The 15,741-nt window shown below is 47.3% G+C and overlaps 1 protein-coding gene across 1 annotated transcript in view; it reads right to left on the reverse strand.

Moving 5' to 3' along the window:
* ADAMTS17 (ADAM metallopeptidase with thrombospondin type 1 motif 17) overlaps window positions 1–15,741 on the reverse strand; it is a gene marked incomplete at its 3' end in the record, with an annotated part of 333,792 nt that overhangs the window by 89,361 nt on the left and 228,690 nt on the right. Inside the window, exon 15 of the mRNA XM_080808797.1 lies at window positions 8,222–8,342. Coding sequence (XP_080664923.1) covers window positions 8,222–8,342 — 121 coding nt within the window. The remainder of the gene's footprint in view (window positions 1–8,221; window positions 8,343–15,741) is intronic.

Consider the following 15,741-nt stretch of genomic DNA (forward strand, 5'->3'; position numbering starts at 1 on the left):
TCCATGTGCCGTGGTGTGCTGCTGGGCATCAATTATTTCTAGGTCTCTCTCCAGAAGTGATAAGGATGCAGTTCCCTGCTCTCTTAAACTGTGTGACCACGTGACCTACTCTGATCCTTAAAATGAGTGTGAAAGTGATGTGTACATAGGAGCTTTAAGAGCATCAGGACCTGATTTGCTGTGTTCCTTTTTTTCTGCCAAGGTGATATGGCAGCATCTGAACAATAAAATCTGTCAGCCCAGGTCCATGAGTGGCTCAAACATGCAGGCCCTCCTACCACCCACACTGGATATGCAACATGGGCAAGAAATAAACTTTTGTGTTAAGCCACTGAGATTTGGGGGGGAGGTGTTATTGTGTCATTTGTTGCAGCAAATTCAAGTCTATTTATTCAGATTCTTGTACATATGAGATCGTTGTTCCCCTTAAACCTCTTAATAAGTTCCCTTTCCTTTTTTTTTTTTTAAAGTAGGTTCCCTGCCCAGTGTGGAGCCCAGTGTGGGGCTCGACCTCACAACTGAAGACCTGAGCCAAGATCAAGAGTCAGACACTCAACCTACTGAGCCACCCAGGCACCCCTTAATAAGTTCCTTTTCATTAATTTTAAGGTGAGTGTTGGAAGAGAGGAAGCACTTGTTCAAGCTACCATCTTAGAAAGTTTAGCAGCATCTGTCAGTCTTGACAGCAAATGCCTGGGCATTGTTATAGATCCAGCTCCAGAAGTTTTACAAATTCCTGTTCTACTTGATGCTTAGTTTACAGATGTAAACACAGTTCAGTCTGAGGGCTGAAGACAGTTGTCTCACTTCGTATGCCCTGATCCTGATTCCCAGGCAGGATGACTTTAATCAGCTGGGGTGTGGTCCTCCAGTGTGATTCCTTCCAGACACTTCTCAATGCCACGGGGAATGGCAACACTGGCTCAACTCAACAGCCTGCCCATGGTCCCGGCACTACTCTGTCCTCACAGAGGGAGGCAAGGGGTTCTGATTAAAAACAGTTTCTGCTCTCACAAATGTTTTTCTACTTAAAACATCTGGCCACTAAACACCAAACAAAACAAACAGAACAGAACAAAATAACAACAACAGAACATATCTTTTAGGATTATAGCAATGGAGTTTGAACCACAGATTCCTCTTAGAGAAGTTCATTCCTTCTGGGGGAGTTTGAAGAATTACTGGATCACTCAGCATACAAGACAGTGAATGCCAAAAACGGAGACAAAATTATTCAGGGTCAACGTGATGAAAACCTTTTTGGGGAGGAGTCTCCATTTCAACCACAAAACGGACCTGGGAACAGGATCTGCTTGGGGAGCTGAATTCTTCTCAGAAAAAAAGCTGCTGTTATGGGGAGTCTTCCTATTTTGTGACTAGTAAGCCTTAATGTCAGCATTACCAGGCTGCTAAAATTGGGGGTAATGGATGCATCCACCAAGATCCGGAGTCGCTCATTTTCCACATTCCACAGCAAGGTAGGCCATTTGTAACCAAAGCACGGTCACCACACCTATGTTTAAACTTAAGGTTGGCACAAGTAGTAACTCTGAAAAGGTACCTGTCTTTTCTCCTCTTTCAACTATGCTGGGGGCAGAGCAAATGAGTAATAAAAAGCTCGGGGCAGATGTAAAATCACGTGAGGCTCAACCTCAGGTGACCACCGAGTAATAGGGCAGGGGAGTCACTGCCATGAGTGGGTTCTGGTAACCTCTCTAAGATTTGCAGAGAACTAATGAAAGAAAAATCCTGAAAGAAAAGGCAGGTGTTCAGTCCACAAACCAAGGAAATCACCTCTACTTCACTGTCCTTTTTCCCCTCTTTGGACCCACAGCTCAAAGACCATGCTGAGGCTGGTATAGAGAGTGGCCAGGAACGGCAGGAGGCCCATCACCAAGTCCCAAAGCACCCGGTCATCCCTCATACCAGATGGCCCCTCAGGCGGATGCCAGGTACCACATGTTGACTGGGCATGGAAAATAATGAAAGAGGGGATGGACACTAAGAATTCACAAGATAAAGTCACAATTTAGGTAGGGCAGGCAAGACTTTATCTTCAGAATAATTTTCCATTCTAGTCTCTGCCATCAAGTAGGAGCCATCCAGTTAGAGGGACATGATTTGGTTTCAGGAAGAAGCCATAGTTAACATTCAATGCCTTTGCCATCCTTCTAGGAGAACATACCGTTTTTGCTGTCAGGACAAGTAGTCAGAAGGAATGTCAATGCAATGTTGACTTGAAACCTATCTCAAATCTTCTGAATAGTTACTATCACCAGGCTATGAACACATTCCCATACAAAATACTCTTTGTCTGAATCCCCCAAGTGGACCTGCTTTTAGGTGATGTGGTCACACTTTCCCCTTGTGATTTTAAGAAGAAAACCATTGTGCTAGTAAGGTACTGTGATGGAATGCATCTGGCTGTGTAGCCTGGGACCCTTTCATAACGTTGTATTGAACATGTAAACAAAACAAAACAAAACAAAACAAAAAAAAGCCCCCAAAGTGTTTTTTGTTTGTTTTTGGGGGGGGTAACTTGTCTTATAAAATGCTTGGAGAGGTTTTTGTATAAGTTTATCGTCCCCCCACCCCCCCTCTTTTTTTTTTTTACAGGAAGTTGTTTATGAGACTACTACTATGTTTATGTCTACCCCTAGAGATTGTTCTGGGTCTCACTGGAAAGACCTCATTGTTTGGGAAGCCTGTGGGGCCAGACTCATACCCTTGTTCAGATCCCAGAATGTAAGATTGGTGTAGGTGGGCCAAAACAAGGCTGTGACCTTATCTCTAGTACAAAGACCAGGAGGATGTGATCCCCTGCCCTTTGGGAAGTCCAAGTCTGTGATACGGACCCTTCTCTATGGAAGATCGGACAATCTGCGGCAAATTCTCCAGCAAGTCATAGCATTTTTCTGCCCAAGAGCCAGGTGTGGCTGAGGAGAATAAAAATGTATCCCTTGGCATATTGACACAAGTTTCTGTCTGGTCTCTGATCTCATAACTCTTTAACTTTCATAGCTTTAAAAATTAGTTTTATTCTATAGTTTTTCTTTTTGGCAATAAGTCTTAAACATCAATTACACAGAAATGACAAAAGGCCTTTGAGTTTATCCATGGCTTCATGCATGACTCATTCCCATTGACTTGGCTCAGAAAACATTCAGGCACGGAAGCGAGGAAAGAATCCCACACCAGACGCTTCACCTCAAGTGCGGCGCATGACACATAAACATCTTACATGAGAAACACTTGGGAACAGCCTTTGCCATCACACATGTGGACACCTTCGTACAAAGATTATTCTTGACTGAGGAAAAGAAATACACGGTCATTGGTTTCTAGGCACATTTCAGGAACTGATGCTGTAGTTCTTAATCACGGTGGTGAGAAGTGTCATTATTTGTCATCATGTAAATTTCCCCATGGCACTTCCATACCCCACACCCAGAGAAAAGAACGTGGCTTGTGTCAGAGTTTCTAAAGATAATTACTGAATAAATATGTGACTTGCAGATCTATCCACACTCAAAAGGGATAGATCATGCCACCTTCCCTTTTAAGAATTCATTGTTCCTGAAGGTTCTCTTTGAGGATAAGTGCAAAGCAATTTAGAACCCATGGGGCATCATGGGTGGTTTTCCATGGTGACTGCAGGGGCTACTAGTCACCCTTGCAGCACTGAGGAAGAGCACAAAATAAAGATAAAATAGTTACCGTCACACTTGAATGAAGTGGAGGCATCATACCAAGAACGTTTAAGCTACTAAATTAAAAAACTCAGCTGTTGCAACTCAACCAAAGCCTTGAGCATGTTCAAGCCCATCCATGAGAGATGTAATACAATAGCCATTCGAGAAGATTCTTTCCATAGTTGAGTTGCTGAGGAACCTCGCTTATTCCAAAGTCCGGAGTCAATAGGCCAGGGGGTAATAAAGAGCCTACACTCAGGATGCCATAACCCCACTCACTGCTGATGACCTCTAAAGGTCACAAGAGGGGGACCTCCTGGGGTCTGTGGACACTGGGGCCTGTGTGGGTCCGCTCTGGAGTCTCAGCTCAAGCACCTTCGTGACCAAATCCAGGTGAGTTCAGGCAAGGGTCAGGACTTCATCTAAGTGGGCAAAACTCCTGCATTTGATTACTTGTTATCTTTCTGGTGTGGCATTTCTTTCCAATATTCACCCTGAAGGATGATAAGACATTGCTCCTTCTCCCAGTCTTTCTAGATGCCGGGAGATAAAAGTCACCGTCCTATCTAAACTGACAGGATTAGTGAATCTGCCCCGGTTCCCTGATCCAGGGGTCTTTATACCATTTCAAAGTTTGTTTTTTTTCACTTCAGCCTGAAATGTCCTTCCTCCAGTGGCACTATTAGTTCATTTTTACTTGTCCTTTAAGGCTCAGGGACTACCCTCATCTTTTAGCAGGCCTGGGCTAGGGGCCCCACCAGAAATTGAAGCCCCACAGCACCCCCCACTGAACTGCCTCGCCTCACACGTGGACTCAAGCTGCTTGCCTGGGGGTACACTCCCTCGGTGGTGACTGACTCAGTGGCTGTTAACTCTTGTTTCTGTGTACCTCATGCTTAAAATCCAGTAGTGTCGCATTAATGTTTACTAGGTGACTGTTTGTCAGTATCTTTGCACAAGTACATTCCAGAATGTCAGGTTTGCGTTTGATGAAACGCTATTAAGTAGTGATTCATTCATGTGTGAGTGAGCATTTCACTCACAGCCTCTGGAAGAAGAATCCACACTGATAGGAGTTTCTGCTCACAGAATCCGATGGTGAGGATTTGGAAGTAACTGGCTTCAGACTTTAGAACAAAGATGTAACATTTGGCCAACTGCTCGGAAGGACAGAAATTTCCAGGTGGGAGAAGCTGAACAGTGCTTATCTTTCTTGGAAGGTGTGTTAATGATGAGGGAGCAGAAGGCTAGCTGAGGACTAAACATAAGCTGACACCTGCAACTTCCCCTCAACCGCACACTCCTGGGTGGGACCTGTGGGACATTCTTCCAGGAATCTCCCAACTAAATGTTAATACCTGGCTAGAAGGGAAGACAACCTGAACTTAACAATGGCAAGACCTCTGGTATCTTATAGGTTGGCCCTCTTTAGCATTTCAAAGTCCTTTTGAAATCTCCCTTTTCCTTAGCTCCCCCAACTCCTGAGTGTCTAATCAGACACTCAAGACCCCAGTGTGGCGGCTTTTTCTGCCCGTGGGTCCTGTCCATGTGCTTTAATAAAACCACCATTTTGCACCAAAAATGTCTCAAGAATTCTTTCTTGGTCGTCAGCTCTGGACCTCTCATCCCACTGAACCTCACCTATACTCCAAAACCACATTCCTAAGACTTCTGTGCCCCAGAAGCAGGAAGGAAGCATAACACCACAAGTCAGGGTGGGGACAGCTACCCCTGGGAGGCTTCCAATGGCAATCTGTCCCTCCAGGAGGGATTCACTGCCTGAGCCCCAGAATCCTGACCACCCTAGGAGGAAGGCTGCACATTCCTGCTCACCTTCCTCCCTTGCACAGAAGTGACCCAGGCCCCGGGTAGGATGGAGAAAGGGGAGAGAAAAGAACAAAAAAATTGACGGTGATGGGGAGAATGGATTTACTCCTGTTGGGATCAAAGGTCAACAGGGGATTAGACTGGGGGGAGGGGTAGGAAAGAGAGAAGAACATTTTTCTGCTCCATCAGGACTCTTGGAAGTGAGCTGCTTTGTTACCTGCCATGAAGGTTTTCAAAGGCCTGTGGCAGAAAGGGCATTGGTGTTCTAGTGAATTGCCCAGGGGGCAAGAGTGGGTGTGTTTGTGCTCAACCCACCTTCCACAGAAAGGAGCAACTGTGGTCAGTTCAACTCAACGCATCTGACTTAAATAAAGGGTTCTAATGCCTTTTTTTTTTTTTTTTTAAATCAGTACTCAAACTTGCCAACTGCAGAGGTTTTTGCTCCTCGCTCCCCTTGCTGGCACATTAGGCAAGGTCAAAGTCTCATGGCAACGTGGAGCTGGGACCCAAATAGAGGAAGTGGCCACAGACATGTCAAAATATATAGAAATCACCAAAGCTCCAGCGCAGTGTTGTTCCAGAACTTTCTGCAGTGATGGAAACATTCTCTCTCTGGGCTGTCTGGCACAGGAGCCCCAAGCCACACGTGACCACGGAGCACCTGAAATGTGGCTAGTGGGACGGAGGGCTGAATTTCAAATTTAAATTTTAATTATAACTACAATTTGAATAGACTAAAGTGGCCTGTGGCTACTGTCCTGGATGATGCAGCTTTGGAGAGTACTTCCCCCACCCCCCAAAACCGACTTGCTCTAGTGTTTCCTTCCTCAGTTGATCTCAGGATCGATGTGGCAGGCATAGATTCTCACAGGTTTCTTATTGCACAGGCTGGGCACCTGTCTTTAAAATCCAGAAACCTGGCCTGAAATGTCATTTTTAGGCGTAATCTTAAAATTAAAATTTTGTGCTTGCATTGGCCTTTGGTTTCGCTTTTACAAGATCCTGCAAAATGCTTGTGCAATAGGTTACTGTTTCTGCAAGTTATCGAGAAGGAATGTTTCCTCTAGACCAGGTCTCCCATCCATACAGAGACCGGGGAGCATACACGGACTTCTCCTCTCCGCCTCGGTCCCAGGGGCCTGTGATCCGTTGTAAGGGCCTGTTTAGCCAGAGCAATGCCATCCGGTTAAATATTGACTTTGTTGTTTATACAGTAAAACTTAAACTGTTCCTGGCACCCCCCCCTTCCCCCAGGGGACTTACTTAAAACAAGTCCTGGAAACTAGTCCCAGGTAACAAAGCCCAAATACAAGGGCGGATCAGATCAGGTGGAGATAAGGGCTGGAATGCAGGGATGAGTTGGGTCAGGTGGAGACATTCAATCAGTGGGGACGCATACTGTCTCCTAGCTACCAAGGAGTATAGGCCCCGCCCTTTGGGTGCCTTTGGATGCCCATTCTGACCAAGGTGATAGGCTAGTTCAAATATCTACTATAGGGTAAACTGTAATTCAATTGGTCACTTATGTGTGACCTAGCAGGACTGTGCAGCTTTCTCTGTGTTACAATCTCATTGGCCACCTGTGCGTGGCCAGGCCCAACCACATGCCCTTTGCCCTTAAAAGCTAGTCTGTAAGGCAGAGAGTCGTCGCCTCTTTGCAAGAGACTGCCCTGGCCAGTCAGTTTGATTCTCGATGCTTGGTGTGAAATAAAGCTTTGCTTGACCTTCGCTTTGTATTAGTCTCATTCCTTTGACCATGGACCCAACACCGTGGGACAGAGAGGCCTGCCCATGATTTTGTTCTCCTGTGGGGGTAATACTGAACTGACAATCTTCTATCCAAAGCCATCATTCAAATTGAAATAGAGGCTTTTCAGCTCAGTTCCACCCAACAAGCTATGTTGGTGATGTTGCTCTTGGTGATGGGCGAGTAGACACTCTAAGGCTTCCAGAAGAGTTTTCTCCCCAGATGACCTGCCTGTCTCCTGTTCCTCTCATTACCTATGTATCAACCCAGATACCTCCCTGGGCACCATAAGCTGATGTTCTCTGGGACAGGCGATCAGAAACCATCTCCCACCTCTGGGCAAAGCAGCCTATAGCTGTGCAGGTGGTTCAAGCAGAAAGACCCATCAGGTGAACTTTGATGGTCTTCTCTAAGCACAGCTTTGCGGGGGGTCGTACATTTGGGAAACAGGAGACTCCCCTACTTTGTATTCACAGTCAGCAGTGGCAACTCAGGCTTCCTGGGAGAAACAGCTTTATGAGCCATTTAGGGATGTGTGTAAACGCTGTCCTACTTTAACTGAAAGAAATCTGTGAGAAAACCTCTTCTATCTGTAGGTGAAAACAACATGGCGAGGTGTCCCATCAGAAGATGGGCTGACATGAAGCTTCAGGGGGCCTGGTTGGTCGGGCAAACTACTCACATCTAGGAACCTCAAGATATTCTGGCTAACGTATTTTCTCTTTACCTTTCAGCAGTCCTCACACTGATGGGCCAGGTTGCCTATCTATCACCGACTAGCCCTTATCAGTGAAGTGCAGGGAAGGCAGGTGATCCTTGGCTTTGTGCAAAGGGAATAAAGTATATAAATACCGTAGGCTGTCTTGTACTTCCAGTAAGCCCCTGGGTCTCCCCCTCACCCATCCTCCCCGCTTGGAAAGGCCAGGGTCACCTTGCCCTTGGGCTTCACACTCACCTGTGCCTCGAGAGTGGCTGAAGTCACCCTTCACCACTCTGCATGTCTTGCCGTCCCCACTGCAGACTCCACACCGGTCTTCCTTGGCCGCAGACCCGATGATGCCATCACAGCCAATTTTCTGAATGACCAAAGAGCGGGGTTATTCCGGGTTTAAGACTCGGAGGGATTTTCAAAGAGGATCTCAGCAGCACTGACTTCTCCACTAGGCCCAGCAAGCGTGGTGCCTGGGGCCCACCGTAATTTCAGAGGCCCGAGAAAATATTTTAAAATCAGAAGAGAAAAAAAATGAATAGAATCTAGCTCATAGTCTATCTGTCTTTATATCCACATAGTTGTCATTTTTATTATTTGTTAGAGAGGAGGGGGCGTGAAGGCAAAAAAGTCCTCAGAAGTCCCACTGAGGCTGGAAGCCTGCCCCTCTGAGCGCTGCCTGAGGCAGACACCAGCCTCTGACTCCCACACACCTTCCAGGGTGGCCACAGCTTCACTGGATTCACATTTCCCTTGGGGCTGCATGGGGCAACCTGTCTTGGTTGGAGCAGCCAGCAGAACAGTCTGGAGCAACCATCCTGACTTTTCTGTTGAGGTCAAGAAGCCCAGAGCTCACTGAGACATGGCTGGGAATGAGACCCTCCATTTCTCTGTTAAGACCTAGCCCAAGAAGACCCCTGTCTCCCAAACCTTTCAAAAAGGCCTGGGTGTGGTCAGAGAAGAGTAGCTTGACCCTGAGTGGCTCCGGGCAGCACAGCCCAAGTCAGTTCATGAAGTGGGAAAAAGATATGAACTCCTGTTCTCCCTTCAAAAACAAATGCATGGGTTTTATATTCTGCAAAACAACATACCTAGCTTTATAGTATGGTGAACACAGAGTATTTAATTGCTCAGTTGTTAAATTGCTAAAACTCCCCTCTCCACTTTTGCCCCTGAAGTGAATACTTTCAGAATGAGACCGAGTTTCCTCATCACCCTGCATTAGGGATTGGTGCTTCAAGGTTTAAAGGAGTCAACAGCCAGATTAACTCAGGCCAAGGTGATTTTGTTCCTTCCCATGATGCTTAGAGGGGTGTTAGCAAGGTGCTTCTCTCCTTGTACTCATTCCTACAGCAACTTCCTCTTGGCCACATGGCTCACAACTTAATCAGAATCCACATGCTTTGTGATGGTAGTGCTGGTCTTTTTTTTTTTTTTTTTTTTTTTTAAGATTTATTTGCCAGCAAGCAAGCGAGCGAGCATAAGTAGGGGGAGGGGCAGAAGAAGAGACTCTCAAGCAGACTCCCGATGAGGGGCTCGATCCCATGACCCATGAGATCACGACCTGAACAGAAACCAAGAGTGGGATGCTTCACCGACTGGGCCACCCAGGCACCCTGCACTGGTTCTTCAACAGGAATGTGCATCCATCTCTCCAGGAGGGCTATCAAAACAGACTGCTGGATCCTGTGCCCAGCAGGGCTGTGCATTTCTAACAAGTTGCCAGGCAAGGCTGCTGCTGCTGCCTTGAGTCTCATCCTGGGATCCTTTCATTTCCTTAGGGAAGAACTGTGAGAAAATTACTGTTGCACATCCAAAAATGGTAGCATAACTGAATATATTTCGGAGAAGACCTAAAGATCTGCTAATTGCTGAACAAAGTGAGTCCAAAAATGACCATTAAGAAAACTGAAAAAGAGCAGCATTTGAGGGGTGGGAGAAAGAAGAGAAGAAAAGTTCAAATGTATTCAAAGTGACAGAAAGGCAGGCCAAGGGCAAGGCTGGGGCCTTTAGCCAGGCAAGGAATGAGTACAGGCAAGTGGACTTGAAAGAGCTGAGGAGATTTAGGTGACACGTGGAGACCCAGATGGTAACTGGCTCAGACTGCAACACCTCGCTGGGGCAGGACACCCAAGGGTGGCCCAGAGGTAGACCAGTTGCCACAGGGTACCTGGCACCTGGAGCACATTATGGGAGCTGCCACAGTTCGGGTCTGGACCGCTGGCCGATTGTTCAAGCTGCTTGATATAAAATGAAGTAGGCTAAGAATCCAAGGCAGCCAAGATCCAAAATTTTGCTCAACCAGCATGCTCAGCAAAGGCCCTGGAAACAAATCCATGGGGTCCTGCATGTGTGTGCTGCCCATCTATATTGCTCCTGTGTTCAGAGCTCCAGCCTTTTCCCTAAACCCTGACCTCTTTCATGTCACCCTGATCTGACATGTGCCTTCCCCATCTCTCAGGTGCTTTCAGCTCTAGACTTTTCCTACATGGGCTTCCTATTTTCCTTAAACCACACTCCCACTCAGCAATAGTGGGCCTCTGGCTTGGCTACCCACTCCCTGTCTGGTTCCTCAGCTGGAATTTCCTGATTAAACACTTTCTAGATGCTCTAAGTTAACACCCCACTTTGTCCAGACAGCTTCCCTCCCTAGCCCCAGTGATGGCACCTGACAAATCTGAGGCCACACAACAAGCTGTCTGGCAGGGCCAGGAGCAGTCCCTCACCTCTTGCCTCCCAATCCTGGGATGACTGGGTATCTTCCCTGATTATCCTCAGCCAAGGACTGGCGATCACTGGGAGAGTTTCTGGAGAGTGTGGGGCTCCTTCTGAAGGCAATTGGGTTTGCAAGAATGTAGAAATGTTCAGAATAAAGAAGCTAAAGGAACAGGAGAAACGCCACCTGGAGGGAAAGGGAACGTGAAGGGAGAGTCTGCTAGGATTTCATAAGGCCATCTGTGGTCTGGCTGGGAGATCAGGACAAGGGGCAAAGCCTGTGTTTGCAATCTGCCAGAGCAGGAATTCACCCGAAGCAGAAAGGGCAGGCATGGGTGGTACTTTAGGAAGAAAGGGGACAGGGACTCAGTAGGAGGAAGGGCCCTTAGGAGAGCACACACTTTCCTGGATGAGCAAACCACTTCTCCCCCAAAGTCCCCTGAAAGAAGGACCTTGGTGGGAAAGAGGCAAGTGATGAGGAAAAGTCATGGCATAAGTGAGGGCTTGCGAAGCCCCTGCACACCCAGACCAGCATGTGGTGTCTTCGTGGCTGACTCTGGCAGATGCTGTTGGCTCACACAAGCAAAGGCAGGTCTGGGGCAATTTTCCTACCTCTCATGAGACTCTTGTCATGGCTCCTGGAGCACAGTATAAAGAACGTGTACACGTCTGTGCGGCAGCAAAGCCCCAACCAGTACCCATTTAGACCTCATAGCATCCAAAGTTGAAGTAAATGCAATGTTTGGAGTTGATTTCCTTTTTTTTCAGGGATGAAGAACAAGTCAGTTGGGAGTCCAGCAAGGTCTGATGTCTGTGGGGATGCTGGGGCATGCTGGGCCTGCAGGGAACTAGCCCTTGGCTCTTTTCTGAGGGTCTGGGATGTTTACAGGCAAGTCCAGGGGGCCCCATCCTCATCAGCATCTGTTCAAGAGGCCCAATACAGCATCTAAAGAGTGTGGGCTTAGATCTGGATCTGACACAGGGGGGGATCCTTTCAGAAATCAGATTTTTTGGTTGGTCATGGGGGATAAAATTAGTCTATGAAGATGCTATGTCCTTTCGGACAAAGTCTGGCTCTGTGTGCTCTTGATAGCCTAAAAGGAACAACTTGCCCCAGTCTGACCAGTAGTCAATTTCTAGGGTAGGCAGAAGATCTCCCAGGCCCAGGGACATAAGATTGCCTAGGGGGGGAGTCCTCCACTGCCAGCATGCCAGAATCACCTAGAAGGCTGGGCAGGTCACCCACTGCTACAGTGGGGCCCATAGATTCATCATTTCCAGTGAGTTCCCAGGTGATGCTAGGGGTCCAAGACATATTGGGAGTCCACTGTCCTAGGTTTGGAGCTCAGAGATAGAAATCCTCATGGAGGTAGCCATTGCTATCAGATGCCAAGCCTTCTGTGTCCTGTGTACCTGTGTAACTCTCCCCGTCCTCCACCCATAACCCCTTGGAAGGGCCCTAGTCATGAATTCCCACTGGTAAAGTAAGTTCTGTTGCCTCCATCCTCTGTCACCCCGAGCTAAAGCAATTCTGGGCTGAGGCATCCTGGGGGGATGTGAGGGAGCCCAGCTGAGCCACAGGACAACAGAAGCTGGCTCCCCTCTACTTTCAGGAAGCAGAGCCCCCTTACAGTGGTACTCAGGCCAAGTAAATTATCCATGGGAAGATCCCTAACAACAAAATGTCTAGTCACAAAACCATAAATGCTCTCAATTGAGGCCCTCACAGATCACCTGGATGTTCTGTCCTTCTACTCACAAGCTGGTTACACTTCTACACCTCTCCACCAAGGAAACAGAAACTCCGACCTGGAGACTTCAACAGCTTTGCTTATAGGATTCACGTTATCTTAACGTGTTAAGTTGTCAAAGGCTGGATACAGGGGAAACTGCTCTGTTATTTTCTCCTCTCTCCCTAAGCAGCATCTTGTTTCCATTTTAAAAGTCAGCTTCTTTCACTAAGACTTCATCTCTGAGAACAAAGCTATCCTCAGACCTCATTTCAAATTGTAGCTAACGGCCTTCTGGATTAGGGCTAAATTACCCAGGCAGGTAGGCCATCAGCTTCTCTTCCCTAAATGTTATGCTCAAGGTTGTCATCACAACGCATATCCTGAGGATGATTACAGATTTGGATATGAGCCTCAGTTTCCCCATTCTTAAAGCAAGAGTAGTAACCTCAACCTCAGACGTAGAAAATGACCTCTGCTCTGGCTCACTGCCCAGGGCCGTGGTGACAGGTGGGTGCTGTCAGGACAGATGGAGACTGCCAACTTCCTTCACAGGCTAACTTCCTTCTAGGGGGTTGGGGGACAGCTACCACTGTCTGAGCAGATTGGGGCTGAATAGGTCATTGTCCTCTATCCCTTTTTCTTCCACGGAATCCCTGCTCTCTCCAAAAAAGGAAGAGAGGGAAGGAGAAGGTAGGCAGGACGACATCCTTCCCCCATCCCTCTTGGTAAAAGATGCACAGAGAGCCAGTGTTTAGGGACTCACCCACAGGTTAGCTCTCCCATAATATCAAGCAGCATCCCCATGCAGCAGGTCACTGTCTGCCCTAGGGAGCTTCTCAGAACAAGTGCAAACAGGAACGCACACAGGGTCACCCTTTAAATTAATTCTTCAGGGCACTCAGGGGCTGGGACAGCTTTGTGCACTCTGCCCACTCTGCTTGGTATTATCTTCGGCACTGAGTGCATTTGAGGGCAGGGCAAACAAGGGATGCCAGTGTCTGAAGAGCAGTAAATCTGCGAAGCAATGGACACTAGTCACACTAACCTGCCAATAGTGGCATTTCCTCCCTTTGCCACACAGTTAATGCAAATGATACAGAATATGTTTGTAAGGGGCCGGGATTTTTTTTTTCCCCAAAATGGAAGCTGCAATAGCATTCAATTCAAGTCATTAGTTCTGAATATTTTTCCGAGAGAGAGAGAGAGAGAGAGAGAGAGACACACACACAGAGAGAGAGAGAGACTGACATGGAGAGGGACGGAGGGAAAGGAAGAGATTCTTAAGTAGGCTCCATGCCGGGCATGGAGCCTTAAGCCAGGCTTGATCTCATGACCCTGAGGTCATGACCTAAGCTGAAATCAGAAGTGAGATGCTTAACCAACTGAGCCACCTAGATGCCCCATTTAATTTTTTTAAAATTAATTCCAAATGTTAAAGGAGTTTTGTTGTTTTTTTTTTTTAAACAGGCTTCCCAGTGAGCAGGGAGCCTGATGCAGGGTTTGATTCCAGGACCCTAAGATCATAACCTGAGCCAAAGGCAGATGCCCAACTGGCTGAGCCACCCAAGCACACCCCAAACGTTAAAGGAGTTTTAACAATTGTACTTATGAAGTCTGGTGTTCTAAGAGGGAAAGATGACCAAACCAAAGGAAACAGCAAACAATAAACTCTAGAATCTCCCTGGGTTTTCCTAGTGATCCCCAGCAGTTACTTTTCTGCATACTCTAGCCATTCCCGCTACCCATTACTGAGCTTTCAAACAAAGTATTAAAGTTCCTGGTCAGTGTCTGCAGTGGGGAGCACTGTTCTGACAAACCAGGGTATGCGGCACCAGGGGAGGGCACTTCCAGGGCATAATCAATCAAAAGCTCAAGATAGTGGGGACCTGGTAGAGAAAGCACAAGTTCTTTCTGGTAGAGATAAACCCTGTATGTGAAACCCTGTATGTGAAACATACAGAAAGCCTAGAAAAGCTTTAGTGCTTAGCACTGTGGCCTGGAGCAAGGCACAGGATGAGCTAGGGACAGGGTGACCATTTTTCTCATAAGTGAGGAATATCCATCTTTAGTGGTTTGAAATATGGATTCTACCCCTGGAATCCCAACCCTGCTTGATGGAATATCACCAGCGACAGACAACCTCTTGGTTACCACATCTAGTGGCCTTTTCTCCATCCTCATCTTCGACCTGGTTTTTCTCCTGAAAGCCTCTGGTATCTACTTTTTCTCCATGCTCATGGTCACAGCCCAGTTTAGGCCCTGATGATTCAGGACATGTCCTATAGTACCTGTTTCCTCTCCTTGCTGCCAGATTAATCTTCCTCTAAGGAGATGAGAAGTCCCAGGATGGTAGACCTCCACCTTAGGAAATCAAGACCCTCCGTGACCACATCACACCTGCTCATCTCTTCAGCTCACCTCCCTCCTCCTTCAAATCCACACTGAACCCAATCTCCTAACAGCCCTATGCTGCAAGCCCTATCGCCTCTCAGTCTTGCCCTAACACCCTCCTACCCGGTTTCCCGGATTCCACTCAGGCCCTACCACAGCCAATTCTCCATAACTAAGAGAACTTCACTCTGCTTCAATCCCTCCACTCCTGTCAGAATGAAATCTAGGTTCCTGTCATGACCTCCCAGGCCCTGTATGGCCCAGAGTTCGACACCCCTGCCCTCACTGCCACTCCCTCCAGCACCTGCCACTCAGCCTCCTCTGCTTCTGGAACCCACCAGCCTTAGAGCCACCTTCTGCCAGGAGTACTCTGTTCTGCCTTCACAAAGCTGATTCCTCCACAAATGCAATCTGCTTGGAGAGAAAAGCCATGCCATTCAGTCTTCCTCAGCTACAACTTCTCTCAACCTATGACACCATTTTCTTCTCCACATGGATCAGTCCTTGGAACGACCATGTTTGTGAGTTTATGTGTTCCTTGTTTATACATTGCATGAGGACAGGGACTCCCTTGGTCCTGTTCACCACTGAACGTCTAGCACACAGAATGTGCTCAATAAATCTCTGATGAATGAATAAATCGAGTTCTACCCTATGTGCTTTCTGTTACGTCTAAATCAAATCTCACTGACTCTCAATCATGACTTCATTCTTGGTTGTTACGGTCTCGCATGAGTAAGTCTTATCTTCGGGACAGACTCCAACCACAGGGAGGACAGTGTCTTACAATTCTTTGTGTTCTTGTCACAGATACTCAATAGATGCATAAGAAGGATGGCCTCTTACCAAGCTGGGGCCTGGGAGCAAACTGGGAGCAGGAGACTTGACTTTCAGAATGGGTCCTCTGCCTCTCTCTTCTGTGCCCTG

The sequence above is a fragment of the Martes martes genome (genome assembly GCF_963455335.1).
Source record: "Martes martes genome assembly, chromosome: 7".
Taxonomy (NCBI): Eukaryota; Metazoa; Chordata; class Mammalia; order Carnivora; family Mustelidae; genus Martes; species Martes martes.